Source organism: Indicator indicator, chromosome 23 (assembly GCF_027791375.1).
Source record: "Indicator indicator isolate 239-I01 chromosome 23, UM_Iind_1.1, whole genome shotgun sequence".
Lineage (NCBI taxonomy): Eukaryota > Metazoa > Chordata > Aves > Piciformes > Indicatoridae > Indicator > Indicator indicator.
In genome coordinates this window covers 12,228,632-12,253,779 of record NC_072032.1, presented here as the reverse complement: position 1 = coordinate 12,253,779, position 25,148 = coordinate 12,228,632, and the positions used below count along the sequence as shown (strand labels likewise).

General features: G+C 47.6%; 1 protein-coding gene across 1 annotated transcript in view; it reads left to right on the top strand.

Moving 5' to 3' along the window:
- The first annotated feature begins 1,986 nt into the window (after positions 1-1,986).
- Positions 1,987-25,148, top strand: part of SLC4A11 (solute carrier family 4 member 11) — an 83,823-nt gene continuing 60,661 nt past the window's right edge. Inside the window, exons 1-2 of the mRNA XM_054391680.1 lie at positions 1,987-2,253; positions 15,598-15,648. Coding sequence (XP_054247655.1) covers positions 2,028-2,253; positions 15,598-15,648 — 277 coding nt within the window. The 5' untranslated portion in view covers positions 1,987-2,027. The remainder of the gene's footprint in view (positions 2,254-15,597; positions 15,649-25,148) is intronic.

Genomic DNA, 25,148 nt, shown 5'->3' with positions numbered 1-25,148 from the left:
GACTCATCATCATCATGAAACTGTCATCTGCCCTCTGAATATGCAAATCACCACCCAAAACACCAGCAGATATCCAGCATGTGTTGAATTCCAAGGTACCTTTGCTGCTAACAGCAGCTGAGGCATGGTGTGGCACAATTGCTGCTGAAGAGGATGAGGAGTCCACTGTGAAGGGTGCAATGCAGTAAGGTTAAAACCTGAGAATGCTGAAGCAATTTCTTGAAGTTCATCCTAATTTGGGTCTGAGCAAGGATTGTGAAGTTTGCAAAGCAGCTCCATTAGTTTGTGCTGGGACTGTGTGAAACTGAGACACTCTTGTGTTCGCTGTGGCTTTTTTGTTTGGCTTTGTTTTGGTGTTTGTTTGTTTTTAAGTGTAATATAACTTTCTAAATTTGATCTAGGATAAGCTCTTGATAAAGCCTTTTTGCAGAGCATGGTGACATGCTGGCCCAGAGCAGAGCACTGCAGGCTTCTGCATCTGTCAGTGCTGGCTTTGATATCAAAGCACTTGAGCTGTCACAACTCCACGTGTTTTTTTCTATTCCCCCTTTCTAAATCCATCTCTGGCTCTGACTTGCAATTAAAAAAAGAAGCTGTATGAAGGGCTTCAGTCTCACTCTGTTATTGAAGAAGGGTCTGCCAGCTCTGGAGCAGTGGGAGCTGTGACTTGGGTAGGACACAAAGGGAATGGAGTCCAATTTCATCCCTCATAAATACCCTGCTGAGAAACTGCAAGAAGATAGGGAGAAAAGCCTGAAAACCTCATCTGAGCCACTCAGTGGGTAACACTTACTCTATACTTGTGTTAGGATGAGCTTTCTTTTTCTCTCAGGTGCTTTTTAGTTCTCTGTTTGAAGGACCTGATGCAAATGGCAGTAGAAGGGCTTGTAGGGCTGTGGCTACCCCAGGGACATCCCTGCAGCCATAGCACGGTGGGATGGATGGAGACTAATGATAATGTGGGCTCTGACAGCAGGGAAGACACCTCAGATTTGAAGTTGGTGGAGAGAGCATCTCAGTGGATTGGTGCTTGGAGCTGGGCAACCTTTGTCTTGAGATGCTCTGGGTGGGTTTTGAAGAGTGAAGGTGATGAATTGCTGCTTAGGGACATGGTTTAGTTGTAGTGGCTTAGCAGTCGTAATTGGGAGCCCTAGGCAGGTGGTGGGCCTTGATTTCAAAGGTCTCTTCCAACCTCACCAGTTCCCTGGTTTTACTGCTGGGTGCTACCCACTCATGAGGGCAGGTGAGTGGAAAATGAGTAGGATAGGGCCATCTGGGGGCTGAGGATGAGGTGGTCTTCCCCTTTTGGCGCTGGGGCAGGTGTTGGCACCCTGCAATGGTGGGAGCTGCCACTGGGGCTTCACACCCTGGGGGGAAAAAGCAGCTTGTGGAGCAGGGTGTTGGGCATCAGGTTTATTTTCCTTTTCCTCTTGCCTGCTGCCACCTTCTTCTCCAGGAATTAAACATCTCTTCCTCTTGCTCTGAGCCTAATTACATCCCCAGGGCTTACCAGGCGTGTGTTTGTTTTATTCACCGTGCTGGCTGTTCCCACCGGAACAGGCTGATTTTTGTAGCAATTGGGCTGGGGGTGGGTGTTTTGTGGTGGTTGTTTTTTTTTTTTTTTTTTTTTTTTTTTTTTTTTTTTTTATTGTGCACAACAGGCTACCGCACAAGAGATTCGCTGAGGGGAGGAGGTTGTGGGGGGGAAGGAATTGTAGTAATGCCAATACTTCTTGAATATTATAAACCTGGCTTATCAGCCCGACGCAGAGCTGGAATTTGTCTCTTCCTGTGCTGCATCTCTGCTTTCTGAGAGGGGCGTTTAAATACAGGCTGGAGACGCAGCCCTGCCAGTGTGTGCTGGCTGGGCTGTGACAGCAGCAGCCGGGCTGCTCCAGCAGCTTTTTGTTGTTGTTGTTGTTTAGGTTTTGGTTTGTTTTTTTTTTTTTTTTGGCGTGTGGGTTTTGTTTTTAATACTAACTCCTTTGCAAAAAGGAACTTCACGGGGAAGGAGGCTCTAAGACTGCATGTCCCAAGAGTACCCGCTGAAGGAGGTGAAGGGAGACGTGGTTTGCTTCGTACCTGGCTCTCCTCTCTTCTCTGTCCTCATGGAGCCAGCTTCTTTTTGTTACCCCCGGCTCACCTTCCTCCGCTCGCCCTATGGCCAGTTTGGGGCGAGTGCTGGCTCTTCCCAGGATTTGGCCCCGTGGCCACAACGTTTGGTGACGCAGAGGTGGACCAGGCCAGTGGATGGTGGGTGACCAGGCAGGGATGGAAGGGTTGGGGACCTGAGAGGGGTGCGATGGGATAGCAAAGAAGCCCAGTGAGGTTTGAAGGAGTGTTGGAGATGGTGGGTGAGGAGGGAGGCAGCAAAGGTAGGACTTGTTAGATGCATTAGTGTGGTTGTGTTGATGCATTCTTCTCTCAGACCTCTTGTGGTGATGCTTGCTTGGCTGCTGTCATCTTTACTAAGGAGCACCTCTGGTCCTTGCTACATCCTTGCACCCAGGCAGAAGCTGGTCAGGGAGAGCTGATAAACAACCTCAGCATGGGAAAAAAAAATAAAAATAGAAACTGATATTAGCCAGCCTTTTGTTTCATAAGCTTCTTCACTTGCTGAAATGAATCCAGCAGTGTTTGGAACCTGAAATACCTGCTGGAGACTAGGTGGGCTCGCTCCTTCAGCTTAGGATGCTGGCAGCTCTGTCCTTTAAACTGTTAGTAAAGGTGTCAAGTATGGGTGTAGAGGAGGGTATTGAGATCCTCTATTGCAGATTTTTCTGACTCAAAATACCTTAGAAGTCCCAGCTTGGTTAAAATTTTACACATTGCTTTACAGCCAAAAAATCTCTGAGGGTAAATCCTCTGAGTGTAGGAGCTGAGTTCTGTGCTGATCTGGAGGGCCAGAGTCTTGACTGGCTGTGAAACTTTTTTGGGGTGAAGATATCAGGCTTGATGAGATTCTGAGAACCCTGATTAAGGTGGTCCTGCCTGGAACAAGGAGTGAGGCTGGAAACCTCTTCAAGGGTCTCCTCCACCCTTAGCTAACTGTAAAGCGTGGTGGACTTGCTTTGCGTCTCATCAACAGCCTGACTGTGGCGCGCCGGACCTGGAGGAGCTCGTCAGGTGGCATGCAGAAAAATAACCTAATGGAGGAGCCTGAGTGAGCAGTCTGGGCAGAGAAAAGGCGTAGGAGGTGTTTCAAAACATGCATTGCTTGTGGTTCCGTGCAGCGGAAGCTAGCCTGTAGCAGAGGCTGAGGACGGGGGTCTGAGGCTCTTGAGCGGAGCCCTCTGCCCGAGCTGCGCCCTGCCGCGCCTCGCTGTGTGCTGGGAAACGCTCGCTGCCTCCTGGGGATTTTGTACCGAAGTCATTGTCAGTTACTGGAGGGAGTCAGCCAGCCCGGCCAGCCTTTGGATAATTCACTCTCTAGCTTGGTTTGGTTTTAGGGTTCTACCTTTTCTAAGGCTGAATCAATGCTGGTTTGGGGAGTTAATGTTTGTTGTTTGGTTTTGGGGGTGTTTTTCTTCCTTTTTTGTTTTGGCCAGCATAGACCATTCCTCTGGGCTTTTAAATACCCAGCTGGGGAAGTCTTGGCTTATTGTTATGAAAATCGTGAGCTGTAAGGAAAGTGAGGCAGTAAAATAGGCTGGAAGGAGGAGGGGGGGAGGATGTGGCATTTTCCCTCCAAAGCCTTTTAGGCACTGCACGGTCAAGCGCTGGGAGGCAGGCTGGGATGTGAGGCTCTTCGGATGAGGTGAGGTCTGTTTTAGGGGTCTAATTTCTGCAGCTTGCTATCAGAGCACAGACTTCTTGCCCTGTTTCTCATTCCCTTCTGCAGGCTCCTCACTGAATGCATTAACCCTTGCGCTGCTGCTGCCCGTGCTGGGTAGCGTGGTACAAACATTCAAGCCCAGCCCTGCAGCCGTGCTCACAGAGTTACAGCAGCTATGTCTTTAAGCAATGTGATTTATCTTCTTCTCGGCAGCAGGTTTGTCTTTTGTTTCCCCTCCCTCTCTTCTTTCTGCACCTTCACATCCTCTTGTTTTCTCGGTACTTCTGTCTGTAAGGTACAGTACAGTATCTTCTCACTTCAGTTGAGCCTGGCTGCCACAAAGCTGCCTTTTTTTTAAGGAGGCACGGGGGCTTTCTCCGTTCGGAGCCGGCGGGGTTTGCTGGATGCTGAAGTGCAGGGTCGCTTTAATGATTCTATTTTTCTTCCTTGCTATTAAGTAGCTCCGGGAGGCTTTGGGATCTGGTGGCTGGAGGAGCCGAGCCCAAGGCCAGCGGCGGCCGGGGCTGCAGCGGCATGCGGAGCGGTGCTTCGCAGGCGTGAAGTTAGCGGGGCAGGCTGGCAGCGCCGGCTGGGAGAGCTGGGGTGGAGGTACCCATCTGGGAGCTAATGGGTCAGGCTCTCACTCCACCCATCCGCTGCTCGCCAATTGGAAGTGAGGGAGAAAGATGCTGTGGATGGATTAATATTGAAGCCATCGAAACAGCACGAGCCATTGCCAGCTCGGCCACCTGAGCGAGTGCTGTTTGGGAACAAGTGTGGTGGCTCGGGGGAAGCAGCCAGGAGGGCAGTGGAGGCTGTTGGAACAGCATCTCCGTTAAAGAAGTAGTGCAGGTAAGTTGTGCTCTTGGAAAAAAAAAAAAAAAAACCCAACCCTCAAACTGAAGTGCTACTGTTGCTGGGTGATGCATTTGGACAGGAAATCTAGAACATCAGCTCTGCCAGCTCTTTAATTATTTAATTCACTAAAGTAAGGCAGCAGTTGATGTATTTTCAATGGGCTTTGCTGCTTAGTGATGATATCTGTTGCCTGTGCCGGATGTCTCCATGCTGTTCTGTTTAAGGATGGAGAATACCTTTTGAATTCATTTACATTAACCAGAGTGCTCTCTTCCAGGGTTTGAATGTAGTTTTCAGGATATGCATGGGGAGATGAGCACAAGAGATATTACCTGTTCTGGTTTTCCTTTTAATTAATGCTAAAACATCCTAACAGCCTGTCTGTGAGGCTTTACATACTGATGTTTCAGAAGGGGAAAGTGCAGTGCTGAATAAAAACAGAATGCATGGCTGTAAGCTGTCTGAAATGCTGGTGCTGTAGCCATGGAAGCCATGTAGGTGAACCCTAAACAGTGTCCTAACGAATAACACTCTTGCAGAGACTGTCAGTCTGTAGTTATTTCACCACCAGAGCAGGGCATTTTGATTTTTGGGTGGATGATGGACAGCAAAATCAGATCTGGTGCTGCTGGGTCTTCTCTTGCCTGTGGTGGTGTGACTGCTGCTGTTTTGTGACTCCTAGACACAGAAATTCTGTGGGGTGCTTTCTGTTATCCTGCAAGCCTGTTGTGATTTGAAGCCTTAGCTTTTAGGGAGTGGTTGGGGCTGCAGAGGGCAGCTGGGCTGCCATTTAGGTGTCCTTTGGATTATTTTCACTTCTGATGACAAGAGGTTTCCTTTCTGTGTTGGTTGGAACCACAACTGGGGACATCTTTGCTCAGGTGGTTGGATTCACTGCTCTGCTTCAGTATCTTCCTGTGCTTCCAATATTGATCTGCCCAGGGAAGTGCTGGAATTGCTCCCTGGAGGGATTTAAAACCCCTGTGGATAGGGTACTGATAGACATGGCTTAGTGGTGACCTGGCAGTATTGGGTTAACAGTTGGACTTGGTGATCTTAAAGGTTTATTCCAACCAAAATAATTCTATGATCTTGCTTTTGACCTAACTTACAATTTTTGTGAAGAATGAAAGGCAGCCATTGGGATAATCTCCCTGGGGCAGTGGTGGAGTCCTCTATGCTGGACATTTTTAAGATGCAGCTGGCCAAGGGTGCTGGGCCATCTTTATCTAGACTGTGCATTTCTTAAGAAAGATTGGAGCAGGTGATGCTTGAGGTCCCTTCAACCTGCTATTCTATTGTTCTGGGTTTGTGTGAAGTAAACCTGATCTCATGTTCCATCCAGATGCCTTTTGGGGGAGGGCTGGGGAGGTGGTAAGGAATGCAGGAGTAACTTTGCATAAGCTTGGTCCAGCTGCTGTTGCCTCTTTAGTAGCTGTTCTTGATGCTGGTGGCAATAAGATGGGGATAAAAACTTCTTATAAACACACTTGGCTCCAAAACATCATCCTGGTACCCTGCAGGTGATGCTAGAATGTGAAACTGGTGGTGCTGGAGCATCCCTTCCACCTTAATCCCAAGGAGGTCTTGTAGCTGCTAGTTTATATTTTGCTGCTGCTTAATTTTTTACAGTACTTAACCCAGCTGAACCACTGCAGGGAGCAGTTCCCTTCCTGGGAAACAGCCCCAAGTGAAATGTTGATAGACTGTCTCCTAACCATTCTGGCATGTTTTACACAGCACCACTACAGATAAGTGGCAGGTGGTGGCCTCTGGAAGACCTTCAGTACAAGGAAAGCATTTCAGCTTTCAGAAAAATCTCAGGCACATCTTTAAATCCACATTCAACCCTGACCAAGATTTGGGGCCCTTGCAGTATCTTCTTTAATTAAGAGTGATGAGGTTTTTGATAGGCCCCTGCAAGAGAAAGAGCTGTCTGGAAAGCTGTCAGTAAGAGTTAATGCTTTCTAAATTATTTAAGTGTTTCTGGAGAAGTCTACTGTAAAGCCTCAACTGGTCTGTTCTTGGCTCTTTGCCAGCTTGTGGGATCTCTGGAGGTATTTGCTTTTGTTCTTCTCCATGTAGCACTTATGCAAGATATCTTTGCAAGTCTTAAATCATATTTTCAGAGGGCCCAACAAAATGAAACTTTCCCCTTCAACCTGGGGAGAATTAAACAAGAATGGGCAAAGAGCCCAAATCCTCCAGCCAGATCCCAAAGTGTCATCGCTTCCCTGCTTCTCAGCTTGTCCTGCTCACCTACAGAATGCAGGGCAAGACACCTGGAAGAGGAGGAGAAGACACCTTGTTACCAAAGCAGCTGGAAGAGAAGCAGAAGACACCCTGTTAGCAAAGCAGCTGGAAGAGGAGAAGACACCTTTTTAGCAAAGCAGCTGCACAGAGCTGGATTTCCAGGGTCTCTTCCTCTTGCAGCTCACCTCTGGGAGGCAGCTGTGGATGTTAATTGCTTGGGTTGGCTAAATTGTGATGAGTCAACCTGGACAGCCTGGTGCTGCTGGTAGAGCCAACTGTCACCAATCTCTAGTGTCCACGGGGACATCTGTGGTAGCTGGCACCACTGCAGCCAGTGATCTTTTATTAGATGGTTTTATGGTGATGGGGATTGTGGAGGCAGCTGGGGAGGGGCTTGTGAGGGGAGTTGCTCAGTGCAGGGAGGAAAAGACTTTGGAAGCAGACATGTCTGATCCCTGAGCTCGTGTGTGGGTGTGTGTTTGCCTGGGAGCGAGCAGGCAGGAGGATGCTTCCTGCTTTTTATCCTTTCAATATGATGCTTTCTATTTTCACAGCCAGCGAGTCTGAACATTTACTTCTGGGGTTTCATTTACCAGGGTGAGCATGGCATGATTTAAGACCTCCTCCACAATTTCCCTTCATCAGAAGAATGTCCAGCTCCTTGCATACCATCCCTGATTCGATGCTTTTAGTGCCTGCTGAACCATGGAGTTGTTTTTTTTCCTACCTGGATCAGGACTGGCATGCCAGGGTGGTCACAGTGATGGAAACACTGTTTAGAGAGATCCATACCCCTAGAGCAGATGGGAAGTGTCAGAGGGCTGGTGTCATGTCCCCCAAAACATCAGAGAAGGGGGGCATTTCCTAGCTGTGTTAGAGATGTTTAGTCTTGGTAATCCAGACCTTTTTGTCCTAAAAATAAGAATTTTGGTGAAATTAATTCCTTGTGGAAGCAAAAAGGTGGTGAAAATCCTTTAGGGACACTACCACTGGTAACGGTGCTTGTCTCCCCTATCCCTCTGGGTAGTTCTGTGGCAAGAAGAGTACATGAAACATCACTCCTTAAAGTGCTCTTGACTAACAGGAGAATCCTCTCTTGTAAGGACTGCTGGAGGGCTTGGCTGTGTCTGCACTTGAGGACAAAACTTTGTCCCTGCAGGTCTGAGTCTGGAGGCTGAAGCAGCAGTGTGCTCTTAGCTTGGGCTGTGTAAAAGCACCTCCCATCTCAGTATCTGCTCTGGCCATCACTCTTTTTCCAGAAGTTTACCAAGGTGAAGGATGTTGGAGTCCATTTAAATCTTGCTGGGTCCTGGCTGTTCTAGTCTGTTTTGAAGACCTCCAGAGTAGTTTTTGTGCAGGTGTTTGCACATGGACAATGGTTTAATAAACCCATTTGGGTAAATGCCTCCAGCAAAACTCCTGCTTTCTGGCCAAGTGATGCTAGTGCCTGCTGGTAGATGGTACTGCTGCCTGCTTTAAACCTCTGGGCATGCCATGTGGGGATTAGGGCCTCACCCATCCTGCAGTGTCTTCATGAGGAGGAAGAGAACCTGAGAAGTGAGTGGGCTACAGTGCAGAAGGGGAATGTAGATCTGCCCTTGCCTTTAGATGGGCTGGAGCATGCCCTTAAGCTCTCACTGGCATGACAAGGAGGTTGCCTACTCTGTACTCCTCAAGCAGTGCTGCAGAAAGTGTTAGGAACACCTTCAGATGTGTGATGGGCTTGTGGATGTAACCAGGGGGAGCAGGAATGCAGCTTGGCCCTTTGGGGAGCTGCTTGTGGGGCTGTGCTTCATCCTTCCCAGCAGCTATGCCACTGAGATGAGCAAAGGATAAGCTGAGGAGGGATGGGGCTCTGGTGTGCCTTGTGGAAGAAGGATTTATCCCTCTCAGCCTCTGCTGGGGATGACGTGGATGGATGGTGTCTGCACTGAGAAAGCACTTGTGGTGCTTGCAGGGGGAGCGAGGCTGTACAGCTGCACTGAGGGAGAGTCCTTTAGTTGATCTTGGTTCTTATCCTTCAGAATAAACCATGGAGTCATACAACAGTTTGGGTCATCTTTTTTTTAATCCCCCTGTTGTGGGTGGGGACACCTTCCACCAGATCAATAGCTTCCTGGAATGTAGCAATGCTGATACTTCCCATTTAATGACTTACAAAAGGTCTTTTTACCACTCTCAAGGGTTTTTTTATGTTTTCTTTTGCCTTTGTTGATACAAAGTGGTGCTTTCTGGGGAAAGGCCTACATCTGGGCTTGCCATGGGCAGCACAGTGCTCATTCCCTGTATTTATTGGGCATTTTCCTGCCCAAGCACTAACAAGTGTGCCTACTCATCTTACACCTCCTTGAATTTGTGATCTGTTTTGAAACCCTAACTCCTGTGGTTTGGTTTCCCCCCACCTTTTGTTTTTTTTTCTGTCACACCTCTGTAGGCACAGAGGAAAACAAATAAAATCTCAGCCCCTTCTTCTGGATGCCAGTTGTTATTGCCCAGAGCAGTGGCATAGGGGCATCCTTCTCGTGTCAGACTGTGCCAGTGCGAGCTGTGCTTTTGCCAGCATTTTCCAGCTGAAGTGTGCAGGTCTGGGGGAAGGGATCATCTGCTGCAGGTGCAGGTAGAAAGGAGCAGTGGTAAGTCAGGGCAGACTGGCTGTCTGCATGCTGCTGTCCATCTGCTCTCCCTGACTTGGACGGCTTCAAAAGAGTTTGCAGTAAATGTCTCCACCAGGAGACCTCACTGCTCGGCTTTTCCCTGAGAGCTGACACCATCTCATGCTTTAAGAGCCTGAGTGAGAGGGAATCCTGCAGCACTGATGCATTTGGACCTGATCAGCTTGTCAGTGTGATCAGATTTGCTGCCTGGAGATCTCTTTTCTGCAGTGGTACAGTTGTGTTGTGAAAGGAGTTTGAAGCTTCCTCACTCTCCTGATGTTGCATGTAGAGATTTTCCAACTCTTGATTACCAGCTTCTTTCAGTCAATGTTCCACATAATTAAAAGGAGAAAAAAACAAAACAAACAAAAACCTCTTATCCTGCAGGTTTCCCTTGGGACAGTATTTCTTGTGTGTTTTTTTTCCTCTTGAGTGTCTCTGGTTTTCTGCTGACTTGAAGTGGAGGAGGTGAGCAGCATCGTTGGGTTATTGGGTATGTGAAGCACATAAACTGTGGCTTTCCCTCTGCACCACGCTGCACAAACCTGGGTGCAGCTCCTTGGGCACTTGTGCAGCTGTGGACTCCTTTGTCCTGTGATGTTAATTCATTGTGGGGTGGAGAGATTAAAGCATAAGAGGTGAGCTTGGTTGGAGTTTAATATTGAACAGCAGCTCTGGTGGAGCCTTGGATAGGCATAGCTTTGTCACCTTACCTCAGATCTAAGCCTTGGATGAGACAATACATTTGTTCAAGCTGGACTTGGCCCTGGATCTGGTTGAGATAATGCAACTAACTGCAACATTCCCCATCATGCAGAGAAGGTGGTGTCCCACTCTTTAATGGTAGCGATGGACACTTTTAGTATTGACTGATAAAGTCCTGGAAGCTAGCTTGAAGCAGCCAAAACCTTGCTTCAGAGCTCCAACCCTGCATGTCTTCTGGCCAGTAGGTATTTTATGTGATGTTTCTTTTCACCCAGATAACTGCAGTTCAGTTTGTCACACAGAGTTGGTCATTCCTCCTGGGAGGAAATGGGGAAAGTCTAAATGCTTTTCAAACTGAACTTCTTGCTTCAGAGGCTTAAATGTTTTGCCCTACTGACTTTTATGATGACACATTGCATGTGCTGATGAGCCTCAGAAACGCTCTCAGAGCTTCAGCAAAACAATGTGGAAGAAGGTGGTGGGAACTGGGGTGTAGGACACACTGAGTAAAAGATGATGCAGGTACCTTGTGTTTTCTGAGGAGTACTTGTGCAGTAACTAAATGCAGGCTGCCGGTGTTCATGGACACCCCAAGAGCAGCTTGTAAATTAAAAAGTACCTGTCCAGTAACTCCTTCAAAATTACTGTCTGAGTAAACTGTATTAAATACCAAGACACTAGACCTCAGAGGGATTTATGGGAGGGAAGTTGTAAAAGCTGAAGCCTGTAGTACCACGTGTGGAAAGCTCATTAAGAGCTGTTTTGCTTCAGTCTAAGGCTTGTGCTGCAGAGGGCTGCTTGTTTGGAAGATGCCAGCAGCAGAACATTGTAATTGAGTTACCAAAGTATCCAGAGAATGTGTTTTTATTTGTAATCCACTAATATTGCAAGGCTCAAGTGAACTTTCCACTACCCTTACAACCAGAGAGCTCCGATGGGTTATGAGCTCCGAGAGACGGTTCCTACAGGAATTTAATAACGGAGGATGGCACTGCAGGGCTCGGCCTGGTGGGGTTGGTAAATGGAAATGGAAAAATGGGAAGAATGTAAGAAATCAGGAAGTATATGGCCTCTTGTCTGCTGCTTCCCACTGCTCATCACCTGATTCGTCCAAGCCCTCATACCAAGCACCTCAGACTACAGCAAACTCAACTGTCCTAGCAGTTAAGAAGGAAAATTCTTGTACCTCCTCCTTGGTGGCTCTTGGAGTCGCTGCAGTTGCTTCAAGTCAAAAGGCAATGACTTGCCCCTGAAATCTTAAGCTGTATGCCTCAGTCTAGAGAAATAGGCTTTTGCAGCACTTCAGTGCTTCAGCTCTTTTTTACCTTTTAATTCAGTGCTCATAAAGGGACAAGAAACTAGTCAGCAGCTTTCCTTTGAAAAAGCAACTTAGTGGTGGCACTTTTAATGCCAGTGCAATTTAGTCTCATCTAATAGATAGCCCTGTAGGGAATAAAGGTGGGGTGGCAGCAGAAACTTATTTGCTGGAGAAAATGAACTCTGAAAAATGAAGTGCATTGCTTAAATTGTCAAAAGAACTACACTGTGTGCTTTTTGGCAGGTAAGGGAAGGTGGCATCTTGTGCTGCCTTTGCATGGGGGGAGAGTAAGGGGAGGGTCTGGTTGCTCCTGTAGATGTTGGATGAGAAAGCTGAGTCTGGAGAATGTTGGCATGGACCTCCTGTGAGAGATGCTAGAGGCATAAGAGTATGAACTGCCCTGTTGAGTATCTTAGCTCCTTAGGGAGAGGCTTTCCAGCTTTGTCCCTAGAAGCCTGACCTTATGTCATGCTGAAATTGCTTGGATTTTTTTTTTTTCTGAATTGCTGAAGTGTCAGGAGTGCCTGGGGGAAAGGAACTGGAGACGTGGGTTTGGTGGATCCAAGGGAAGTGGCATGCTGGTGTGGAGAGGGGAAATTCCCACCTTATGGTGATGAAGTATTCCCCAGGCTTCTTCCAGCCTGCAAATGTTGCTGCAGGTGCTGATTTATTCTTCCTGGAAACACTTCTGCAATTTCAGGCAAAGCCTGGAGCACTGTCATGCTGATTTCTAATGTATTGAGGCTTGTTTTCCTGCCCAGGCTTCCCTGAGCTGAAGACTTGTGGTGATTACCACAGTGGTCTGTAACTGTTCCTTGGTTGAGCTCTTCTAATTTCAAGAGTGGAGGTGAGATGAGGAGAGGCAGTGCAGGCTGGTGTGTGTGTGTCAGGCTGTGGTACCTAGGGAGAAGAGGACTCTGCCCCGTTGTCAGTTCTGCACATCTCAGACCTATTGTTCCCGTTTCCAGCAAAACTTGAAAAGGAGCTGAGACCTTGGATGTTAAAGCCCCTGTGAAGGGAGAGGTATATGGAGCCTGCTGATACATTTGCCTTGCTCACTTCAGCACAGTCTGGCTGGCCTCATCCTTACCTAGCATCCCATCAAGCTAAACTGTGCTCACTGCTGAAACTGATGGGGGAAACACAAGGAGAAGGAGGCTGATGCCTAGAGAGGGAAGATATTAACTGTACTCTTCCCTGAATCTGTCTCCTTTGTTGTGCTCAGTGAAGAAGTGGGGTGGGTGCTGCTTTCTCCAGATGCTCAGAGATGCAGACGATGCAACCTTCAATTTACTCTTCCTACCTCCACTTCTGCTCACACTTTGACCTTTAAGCCAGTCCCATGGCTCTGTGTGGCCTGGGCTTGTGTAAACACCCCATGACCTCTCACCTCCTGGGCATGTTGCACACCATTCCTGGTGCTCGTGTGCGTAGCACCTTCCGTGAGGTTCTAACAACTTTTCCAAAGGCTCCAGCGAGACTGTTTTGAAGTCTGAGTACCCTTGGTGCCATGGGACAGCATTATGTGGGGAGAAGACAAATGACCAGGGCTGGACAGTAGCCAGGACATAGTAGGGTGAAGGCCTGGTGCTTTTCCTCCACCCCAAACGTGCCATTGCATCTTTAATTACAAGGTTAAGACCTCTGGTTTATGACTCATCTGAAAAAACAGCACCTCCAACATAGCTGCCTGAGCGTGTTGCCTAGGGGACTATCCCTCATTAGTGACTCAGAGGAATGAGTGCCCTAATGAAATGGTACTGCCTGCTGTAATACCCCAGCCTTGCCCTTTTCCAAGCAGCAACCAAACCAGGGTCTCCTGTAAACCCAGGCAATGCTGCAGCTGGAAGGTACAGTGAAGAAGCCACCCAACTCTGAACCCCTGTTCCTTGAGTGTTGTCAGCCCATAGAATCACAGAATGGTTTGGGTTGGAAGGGACCTTCAAGGTCACCAAATAGGGTTCAGGGAAAGACAAGGCAAACCCAGTGAGGGATGAACATGTTGCTTCAGGCTTCCTCAGAAGCCATAACAGAAATGATAAATTGATAGAATCATGGAATTGTTTTGATTGGAAAAGACCTTTAAGGTTGACTCCAACCATGCTCTAGCTCTACCTCTGGTGCTAAACCATGTCCCTCAGCACCATGTTTCTGCCTCTTTGAAACACCTCCAGGGGTGGGGATTCAGCTGCCTGCTTCCAGTGTTTGGTAGTGTATCAATGTGTTTGATATCCCCTCCTGGTGGCAATGCCAGGTCCGTGGGTAATCCATCACACTCTGTTTCCCTGAAACAACGTAAGTGCAATCATGGCACAATAAGTCTCCTTGAAAGACTCCTTTGATCGCTAGCATTCTAATCAGTCTGGATGGATCTTCTCCTTCCCTTCCAAGTGGAGGCAAACAATTGACTCCTGTAATGGGTGCCCCTTGGCCACAGTCTCTTTGTTCTTCCAACCCATTGTTCTGGGATGAACTTGGAACATTATGTTTCGCTCTTGGACCAGACACTTGAACTGCCCTCAGGCTTATGTGGCTAATTTTTTTAATGGTCAGCAGGGTGTCCCTCCAGGAACCTGTGCAACTAATTGCCTGCACTGGAAGGTCTGAGCCACAGTGGGCTGTGACAAGCACTAGAGCTGGAAGGTGCTGCCGTCAGTGGTGACTTGTATCCGTCTGGAGCACAAAGGCTCCTGGTGGGCCAGGATGAATTAATGGTGCTTGAAAACGTGGCATACTGTAAAAAGGGGGAGGGAAAGTAATAAAAGCACTTTACCCCATAACTGTTGGCTTACAGGTTGAGAAAGGGTCTTTGGGAAACTGTCTCATACCTCAGACGAAAAGCAGGAAGCCTAATCTGTAGAACAATAACGCAGGCAAAACCTCTTTCCTTGTTGGACCAAATTCATCCCAGGCTTGCGTAGGTAACCTGTGATTAGTCTGATGAAGTGGGGAGAGGCAGCAAGTCTATTCCTCTTCCTGATTGCATTTTGGCTGGGAAGAAGTAGTATAAAGAGGCAGCACCTAGCAGCAGCTTTCTGAGGGGCTGTTTGAAGAGCTCTGTTAGCATCCTGTGAGGTTGGGACATGCACCTGTGTGGAAAAGCTGATGTGGACAGCCCAGCCTGAACTGCAAAATACTGCTGGCATTAGAAACAGCCAGGCTGGGCCTGGGTGCCAGACTTGGAGCACACCTGACAGCAGATGCTCCTCTGCTGTTTGAACATCTCTTTGCATGTTAAATAAGCCGCCTGCCAGCCCTTAACCGCAGCACTGGCTTGCTAACAAATAAAGGATGTTCCATAGGGAATAGCGGGGACTCACTTTGGGGGCTGCTGTGTTTGTGGGGTCACTCTTGGTCAGTGTTGCTTCTCCCTGAGACTCTGTTGGTGCAGATAGTGTTTGCTGCAGGACCCCAGTTCAGGAAGCAGGCCAAGGAAGGCTACAGTGTTCTGGTGCTTATCTGCTTTAGGTGATCCTGGTCTGGCAGGAGGATTGGACTCAGTCTTTGGAGGTCCCTTCCAAGCCCTACCATTCTGTGGTTCAAGTGCTAAGCACTGTTTTGGGATATCCTAATGATTAGGAGCAGCAGAACAGGATGTGAAATCCTCTTCTCATCTAAAATCAGATGTTTTCTTCTGGAATAAACTAATAATTTTAATCTGAGCTGTATTAGGTACAACCTGAACTTCCTATGGTTTGTGTTTTGTTATTACTGCTTTTGGGTACACTTGTTCAGATTTGATAGGTCACTGAAATTTTCAGGCTGGTCCTGACTGTTAGTCTTGCTGTTCTGTGGTCCCAGCCCAAAATGTTTGAGATGTGCTTAACCTTTTTCAAGCTGTGACTGTTTCAGGTGTTCAGGTAAATGCTAGAGCAAACAAAAGGTGAAAATTGCTGTGTTCAGGAAAAATCTGATGCCTGCAGTGTTTTGGGGCTGGCTTTCTGCTGTCATCCAGGCTTACAATGAGTTGAGTAGCAAGGTGGAGATATTCAGCATCTTGATTCTTAAGTTTCCTTTTCTTTTTCTCCTTTCAGAGTCTCCACCAGCAGCGATGTCAAGAAATGGATACTTCTTTGAAGAGAGTGGCAAGTATTGTTTGACTTCTTTGTGCCTACTGCCTGCTCCTTGTGGAGCTGCAGAACAGGGCAAACTGAGAGCTGGGAGCAGGGGACAGAAAAGCCATTTAGCCTAAGCAGGAGGAGAAGACTGTCATGCTTGGGAGGGTTGTAAGAAGCAGACTCTGCCTTTTTTAAATCCTGTAGATTTTCTAGCTGTTCAAAGCAGTAAATAATCATCCCATTGTCACCAGTGACTGTTCTGGGTGGCTCCTTGTTTTTCAGGTTCTTTCATGATGTTTTCCTGTAATACAGGCTGGCAGGTGTATTTGCTTGTCATCTGGAGTGGAGATCATGTGTAGGTGTCAGATCCCTTTGGAGAGCATCAGGCAATTGTTGGCTGGCTCTGGGAAATGTATCTTGCAGTGCACAGTGCCTGGGGCTTCCCTCCCTTGACAAGGTGCTTTGAGTATCCAGGACTTCAGGTGAGAGCAGAAGGCTCTGGTTACTTAGGCTTGTAGATGCAGCTGTCATAAGGCTCATCTTTTCTGTTTTAGGGGACCAAGTCTTAGGTGAACATCTGGGAAGGGGAAGCTAAGTATCTGTCAGCTGCAGTAGATCCAGCACTGCTCTTGACAGCAGTTCCTTTGGCACTGGCTTGCTTCCCTTCTCTGAAAGTGTTAGATAGAGCTAACTTCTAGGAGTGGAAGGATGGAACTAGAAGCCAGTGCTAACATATCTAGTAAGATGTCTTCTCTAAGGTCTGGGTTGAGTTGCAGAAGGGCAGAAATTAATGCATGACCTTAGGGAGTTCTGAAGACATGTGAGGCATCAGGTCTTAGGTACCCTTGCTTCTATCTTCCCTGGCTTGCTTATGGCCCCTTGGGATGTGGTTGGTGCTTTCTTGAGGACTGGGTGTATCAGAAGGTGATGCAGGCTGGGACCTGGAGAGATATCTAGGCCTCTAAGCTCTGGCTATGAGGACCTGGGGAGAAATGCTGCTGTGTGACAAAGGCAGCTGTCTTCTGAAGCTACCTCCCAAGCCCACCTGCCATAGCACAGCTGTGTGTCCTAGGTCTTAGATGGAATGGTTTTTCATGTCCTCTTCTAGGGCTTGGTGTCTTAGTTTCCTTGAGCTGTCCAAAGAGCAGCAGCACCACCAGCAACAAAAAAACAGACAAAACCAAAACCCCAACAACCCAGAACCAAAACAAACACACAAACAAAAAAAGCCCAATGAACAAAAAAGCCCAAACCAATCTGGATGTTTCAGAGCACATGGTTGTGGTGTTTTGTGCAAAAGCTCTGCTGGGAGACATGCAGCTTGGTGCCATGGCAGTGAGCATTTATTTCTGCCCTGTTTGTGTTGTTACTCAGCTTCCTCCTTTGTCTTAAGGAGATAGCACCTTTAAGGACATCACAAAACTGCCTGGTTTGGGGGAAGGATGGAAGGTGGCTTGCAAGTTCTTCAGCCTGTATGCAGCCCTGAGTGCTGTATTAATGGTGGCTGAAAATACAGTGGATTTCTTGGTTAGTTCATGCTCAAATCTGTCATTCTGGTTCCTCATTACAAACTGACTTTTTCTTTTTTCCCAAGTTCAGTTGCTGCTGAGTCACCTTCTCCTGCCTGGTTTAACTGAAGGCTTGTTATCCATATGATATATGGACAGAGCACCTTGGGAGGTTGCCAGTGTGAATGTTGACATCCCTCTGTGAGGCAGTGCTTTGGTCTCTGCACAGAAGTTTCATGCACTTAGGTTCTTGAAGACTTACCCAAAACCTTAAACTGGGCTAGAGGAAACCACAGAGAAAGAAGTTAACTTTTCAGGTGGTTTTAAAACGGTTTGTTTGAAGTGGAGCTCTGTAATCATTAAGCTCTTTCTTGGCTCTGCTTGTTTAGGTCTCCCAGGTCATTAGGGAAGACCAAGAGATACTCTTGCCCTACCTTTAAGAGAAAGTTCAATCTCCTAAGATGTATTGAGGAGGGAAAATACAAAAAATATAACCTTTTCCTTTAGTTCCCTTAGCACTTTCTTCCTTTCCCAGTACTTTTCCTTGTTTCAGTGGGGCAACATTTTGTGGTGCTCTCTCTTTGCACATTCAAGCTTTCTTCCTTACCTCCTCCTGAGATCTTGCATATACAAATGGCTTTCTGGGATCTCAGCAATCAGGATAGTTTTGCTTCTGGCCCTGGCTGAGGCTCTGTTCAGAGGCCATCTCTCTCTCTGCCAGCTTTTCTTCTTGACTTCGGTGTTCTCAATAGCAGCTGCAGCAACCTCACGACTAAAGGCTGAGCCTTCAGTTGGAGTTTGAACTGTTGTAGTGAGGGAGATCTTGGCTGTAGCACCAAAGCAGTGCTCTGTGAGAATCTCCTGGATATTTACTGTTCCTGAAAACTTACTGATCTATCTAGGAATTTAATGCTCTCTTAATTACTGAGAAGCTGAGGGAAGCCCAGGAAAGATTTTTCTAGTGAAGGGATGTTAATATATGATCGCTCTGGAAGCTCTGGGGGTTATTGTGGTCCTGACTATGTACTATTTGTTAACTTCTAACTGGCTAAAAAGATGGAAAGGTCATCCAAGGAGCCCAAGTTCTATTGCAGGTTGCTTAGGTACTAGTATGAGAAGCTTTGGAGACAAACATACCTGAATAAGTTACGAACAGAAAGCCTCAGAGGAATTGGGGAAGACCTTGTAGTGTCCTCCCAATACTTAAAGTCCCTCCCCATCTTTACTGTAGGTCCTCTATCAGCCTAGTGATAGGACAAGGGCTGATGGCTTTCAGCTGGAAGAGGGGAAATTTTTAGATTAGATGTTGGGAAGGATCTCTTCATTGTGAGGGTGATGAGTCACTGGAACCCAGAAGCTGTGGATTCCCCTCCTCCCTGGAAGTGTTCAAGGCCAGGCTGGACGGGGTTTTGAGCATCCTGGTCTAGCAGAAGGTGTCTTTGCTTATGTCAGGGGGGTTGAACTAGATGTTGTTTAAGGTCTTTCCCATCTCAAACCATTCTGTGATGCTGTCTCTCTACCTGCAAGTTCCAGTTTCCAGCACACTCTGTTTTTTCCCTATTGCTGGAAGAACTTGACTGAAAGCTGCTCTTGTGACCTTTAGTGCACTGCAGAAGCTAAATGACTGGGAGGGGGGGTGGGAGAATCTGTTTAGTAGCTTCAGTAGAGACAACATTAAGAAAGAAAATAAGGAAATAAGTTTGTGCCTGCACAGGTGGAAGTTTCTGATGGAGAGTGTGGTGGCAGGAGGTGCAATGGCAGCTGTTGGCTGTGTTTTAATAGTTCTCCTCTGACATCTAGCAGATGAAGTCCATGTTTTCAGTCCTTTTGAGTCTGTGGAGCAAGCCTCTTGCATGTGCAAATGAACAAAATCTGGCAGGGCCCAGTACCATTTGGTGTCCCTCTACCCACCTTGTGTGTGTTCCAGTCACTTGAATCTTCAGTGAGGTTGCTTTGCCAAGTGAGTTTTCTTCCCTGTAACTATAAGTGACTAATGAGATGATTGTGTAGACCCAATCCAAAGCTGGAGATAATTGGAGTCCTGATGAAATGGAGCTCAGCAATCAATGTTTAGAGTAACAACTCATCAAGCCCTGTATTGTCTCTTGGCTCTCAGCCTTCTGCACCCTCCTTGGTGGTGGAGGGGAGTATCCAGTGTCTGCTGCAAGTGGATTAGCTCTGAAGGGATTGATATTAGCTGCAAGTGATTAAACTATGCCAGTATATGATGAGCTTTTTAATTGCTCCAAGAACTTGCCCTGATAAGACACAAGGCTTGGAGACACTCTTGTTCCTCTTGCAAAATCCCAAGGAAGGAGACCCAGTGCAGTGCTGGAATGGCTGTGTTGGTTTCAAGCTGGCTCAACAGATACTACAGCAGAAATTGCTTTTGTTTTTTGTCTTCCAGAGCAAATCCTGCACTGCTTGGAGTCCTCTGACTGATTAATTGGTTAGGCTGGCACAATAAATTGCAGTTGTATTGAAGGGCCCCAAGGCCCCAGTCTGGCTTGGGATGTTTGGATATATTTTATCTGCTTGTTTTTGTTTTCCAGTTTGCAGTTCAGTTTGGTATGTGTGCTGGTGGAGGGGGGAGGAGTGGGCTTTTAGGGCTTGCTTTGCTTGTTTGTTTTGTGGAGGTTTTTTTTTTTTTTTGTGGTTTTCCTCTTCTAAATTTGTCTTTATCTGTCTTGGAATTGCTTTTCCTAACTAGGGGATTAATCTAAATGTCTCTGTAAGAAATCCTTTCACGATGGGTTTCCCCTGATCAGATGCTCAGTTTACCAGCAGGAGATGCACCATTGGTACTGATGGAGAGCCCAAGGGGCTGGCTTGCAAGTCTTTGGCAGATTTTTGTTTCTCCAACCTGTCTACTAGGAGGCCCTATAATAAAATGAACAGCCCTGATTTCTGTGGGTCCTGCTCCAGAACTGCCATTCCACATGCTGCTGGGTGTTTTGTAAAAATAAAACAAAATAAAAACAAAGCTCCACTGAATTACTTGGATTATTCACAGCATTTCCTAGAAATCTGGCTGCAAAACACAATACTGGAATTAATTCAGCAGTGTCTGGGGGTGTGGGGTGGTGTTTTTTTTTTTTTTTCTAGCAGATAATTTTTTCTTTCAGTTCTGTTATGAATTGTTACTGAAGTGGCAGAGGAACTTTTGTTTCTGTCTGGCTCTTTGTGACAAAAGATTGACTCAAACAGGGCTGATGTTCTGGGCAGTAGTGGAGGGATCTGTTACTTAAAGGATGCAGCTCTCTGGTCTTGGTGGCTCACCTGCTAGACATGGTGGTTTAATCTGTGGTCTTGAAGCACTCTGAAATCTTAGGTGATTCACTGCAATCTCCATAGCAGGTGGCCATTACTCTGACAGGCTGCAAGCTCATATCTGAGGGGTTCCCACTGACTGCTCAAGAAGCAAAAAGCATCACTCAATGCTTTCCTGGCTCTTCTGCCCCTTAAAGGTACCTGTGAATGGGCTGGGATTGGAAGGCAATTCTCTAAATCCACTGTAGATGGTCTAGAGAAGTCATTAGCCTGCCTATGCCAACATATAATATTGGACTCAAAAAAGGAGGTCTTCTAACAAAAGCCTGGGAGGTAAGCTCCAGATTCTTTTTGCCAATCAACTGTCAGCAGCCAACTCAGAGCAGTCCAACAATGCAGTTTGTGGAAAACCTTCTTCTGGGCTGGTGTAAACCCTGTCCAGGTGGCTCCCTGCTGCAGGATGGGAAAATCATCTTAGGACAGAAATAGTCTGGCCAGGGAATCTCTTGACTGTGAACCAAAGGAAGAGTTTAAAATCCTAGCAAGCACCCAGCTGCATGCAGAACTGCTTCAGAACTGCTTTGGTTAATCAGCATGGCTTGAATCTTTAATTTTGTGGGAGACAGCTTCATAAGATGTGAGTTGATAGCAGCTTTTGGAGGGTGTTGCTCTGTGGCTGAAGTTCTTCTTGCCTGTGAAATGGAGGCATTTGTTAGGAAGCAAGACACTTTCCTCAACTGCTTTTCAGGACTCTTGTGATTCAAAAGAATAAGTAACCCCATCACTTTGAAGTTTAACCTCAGCAGAAACACTTCAATTTAGGCAAATATTTACCTAAAAGCTGCTGTTCTGTCTACACATTTGAAAAAGGAGAGTACTTTGCTTATGTTGAAATCTTCCCTCTGCCCTAGTGACATCACATCTGGGCCAGTTTGGGGCTTCCCCAGTTCAGGAGAGACAAGGAACTACTGGAGAATGTCCAGTAGAGGCTACAAAGATGCTGAGGGGCCTGGAGCATCTCTGTGAGGAGGAAAGGCTGAGAGCCTGGAGAAGGGCAGCCTGAGAGGGGATCTGAGCAATGCTCAGCAAGAGCTGAAGAGCAGAGACAAGAGGATAGGGCCTGACTCTTCAGTGGTGCCCAGTGACAGGACAAGGGGCAGTGGGCACAAACTGGAGCCCAGGAGGTTCCATCTGAACAGGAGAAAAATATTCTTTGCTGTGAGGGTGCTGGAGCACTGGAGCAGGCTGCCCAGAGAGGTTGTGGAGTCTCCTTCTCTGGAGACATTCCAAACCCACCTGGACATTGTGATCCTGGGGAACCTGCTGTGGGTGACCCTGCTTTATCAGGGGACTTGGACTGGGTGATGTCCAGGTGTCCCTTCCAACCCCTGTCATAGTGGGATTCTAACAAATCAGTGTTGGAGATGACCAGAAGCTTGCCTTCCATAGCAGTGAAAGTGGGCTGCTTGTTGAAGCCGTTTTTTATTTCCTTGTTTTTCAGTTTCCCTGGTTTAGGAATATGGGTTAGTGGTAATGTTTTAGTAGTAGCTGTGGAATTGTGAGCAGCTGGGTGTGATGATTTCAAAGGTCTCTTCCAACCTCAACAGTTTTATGAATCAGAATCGTAGGAGTTGGAAAGGACCTCTGAAGATCTAATCCAACCCTCCTGCCAGAGCAGGATCACCTGAAACAGGTCGCACAGGAATACATTCAAGGGGAGCTTGAGTTTCTTCAAAGAGGAGACTCCACCACCTCTCTGTGCAGCCTCTTCCAGTTCTATACCACCCTCAAAGTGAAGAAGTTCCTTCTTGTGTTTAAGTGGAACTTCTGTGTTCAAGTTTGTGCCTATTACCTCTTGTCCTGTCCCTGGGCACTGTGATTGTCTTCTGCCCTGCTAATCTAGCTCCACAGATGCACACCTTCACCTCATCCCTGCAACTCCTGCTAAAGCAGCAGTACATCTGCCTGAAAATGTCTAGCATGCACATGTTTAGAACTGAGCAACACCTGCTAATGCCCAGCAGGAAGTGTCCCATCTCCCCCCAAAACTCCTCCTTGGGTGCTTTGTCTGGCTTGCTGTGCTAAAGTGAGCCTGCAGTGATGAGTGGGTAGATGTGTTTGCACTCCTAAGCTCCTGCTTAGTCTGCTTGCATGCAGATGTTGATTTAAAATGCTACTATTGCTTTTGCCTCCCCAGAGGCATGCTGAGACGCTATGCTGGGGCATAAGCCTCCTAACCTGGGCCATGAGATGATGATGTTAGTCATGTAGCTGCTTTTCTCCCAGGAAATTTTGAGTTTGATTACAGTTTTGTCTTTCTTGGAGAAATATGCAGCCCCTGGCTGACAGTGCTGTTCTTATAGAGCAGTGAGGCTTTTCTAGGGCTGAAGCTGTTCCTCCTGCAAACTACTACTCTACTGCCTTTATTACCCCAGGTGCAGCTGCCAGGTGCCACCAAAGCAGTGGTGGGAGAGGTAATGCTGCCTCTCACTGCTGTGCAGTTCAGTTCATTGCTTTTCTCAACAGAGCCCTGGGTTCAAACCTCAGCTCAGAAGCAAAATAGCTGCAGGGCAGGTGCCTTGGCAGAGTTGAGAGGGTTGATAACAGCAGGACCAGGCAGATGAAGTGGATCTGAGATTGAGAGTAAGAAGAGAAGGCTGGGGTTGGGTATTGAGATACTGGAACAAAGCAGGCTTGGGCCAGGAAGGACTTGCAGGGGAAAGGCTGATGCTTCACAGGGGAATGGAGAGAAACTCCTTTGTTAGTTGGGGTTTGGGTTGTGGTGGGGTTTTGTTTCTGTTTTCCTAGCACCTGCATAAAATGAGGGGGGTGGCTTATTTTGAAGTTGCATGTGGTGGGCTGAAGTACAGAAACACTTGGAGTGAAAGAAAAATTCATTCCCTGAAAGGGTTGTCAAGCCCTGGAACAGGCTGCCCAGGGAAATGGTAGAATCACCATCCCTGGGGGGGATTAAAGAGCCATGTGGGTACAGTGCTGAGGGACATGATTGAGTGGTGGCCTCGGCAGTGCTGGGTTAACAGTTGGACTCAAAGGTCTTATCCAACATAAATGATTCTACAGCATCTGCTGCTTACAGCTGCAGGGGATGAGGAGTGGGTTTTGTTCCAGCAGCACTGGAGGATGGTGCCTGCTGTCCTTGGCCTTGAGCACTTTGCATGCTGTTCCATCTGTCTTTGCTAGGAGATGAGTCTTGCAGCGTGGACTGCGAGTGTCATCCTTACCTTACATGAGGTGTTCTTCAAGGTGCAGGAGAGCTGCCCTCATCTTCTCAGACAGCCTTAACAGCTCCTGACTCTAGCCTCCTACTCAGCACAATTTATGTTCTCTGGCACTTTTAGACCATATTTCAGGCTGAAGTGACACTTCCTGTGCTTGGAGGTCTGACTCACCCTGTCATGTAGCTCATGGCACTCCAGCAAATGCTGCCTGCGGATGAAGGTGGCAGTTTGCTGTGATGAGGTGGAGGGGACAGGACAGCTTTGGACCTGGTAAACTCTTCCCCATCCCATCTGAAGCAGTATACACAGGTGCCTACCTGTGCCCTGCCCCCACTGAAGCAACTGCTCCTGGCAGAGGTTGTAGGTGCTACTGAGACTCTGTCCACGTGGAAACCTGATCGGTGCTTATGCAACTTGTGCAGCAGCCACAGCAGATCCTGCTCTCAACTTCTGCAAAACAAAATCAAACTTCCAGTGGAGCTGAACAGCTTCTCCTGTCGCTTGTGGCATCTGCTGCCCTTCAAGCAGCGGGGATGGCACCCGGTGGTTGTCAGCCAGTGGGGGAAAAACAGCTGCCAGGGCTGGAGGCAGCTTCTGAGCTGTGCTCAGAGAAAAGAGAAGGTGCATCTGCCATGCACACAGCTCATCAGCTTGCCTCGAGATAACCCTGTATTGGACAGGTGTAAGTTGCTTGTGTTTTGAAATGGCTGGCAGACTAAGAGGCTGAAGGATTCAAAGCAGGAGGGGGTTCAGTGACAAAGCAGACACCTGCCTGGGAGTGCAGTTCCTGTATGGCCCAGGTTTGGGATTATTTGCAAGCTGAACGTTTTGTCCGTCCCTTGCCCAGGGGACGTGAGGCGAGGCTGCCTTTTGTTCTGCTCTTTCCTCCCCTGAAGAGGGAGGAACAGAGGATACTTCCCTTGCCAGAGTCCTCACTGACCTCTGCCCAGCCCTCTGATCTTACTCCACCCTTGCCCTTCTTCCAGCTCCTGTGCTGCTTCTCTCTTGTCTCCAGCCGTTGCTCTTATCCCGCTGGCTTCAGTAGGCTTCCAAGGTGAACAAGAAGTCTCCCTTGCTTGGCTCCTACTCATCTGTGTCTTTATGGCATTAGGACACTAGGGAAAACCTCAGTCGTGTTCTCAGAGCTCTGTGCTTAAATCATCTTCCCCCTGTGTGCTGCAGTCCTGGATATGACTGAGGTGGAAAGGTCAGGATTGTGGATTTGAGCCTACCCCAGGCTGATTTTTATTGTGCAAGGCTGCCCCAAGCTCTGCTGGCACCCAGAGGGCTCTCAGCACTGGTGGGTGCTCTGCTTTGCTGAGGAGAGGTTTTGGTGTCTGTCATGCATTTTGAAAGAAGCAAAGGCTAAGTCTGGCACTTTTTTTTGGGACTGAGATGCTTGCATAGGGCTTCACAGCACTTTGGATGCCAGCAGGCACCCCATCCAGCTGCTGTCTATCCCTCCAGGACACAGGCTGCTCCTCAGTCCTGACACATCTCCTAGCCTTTG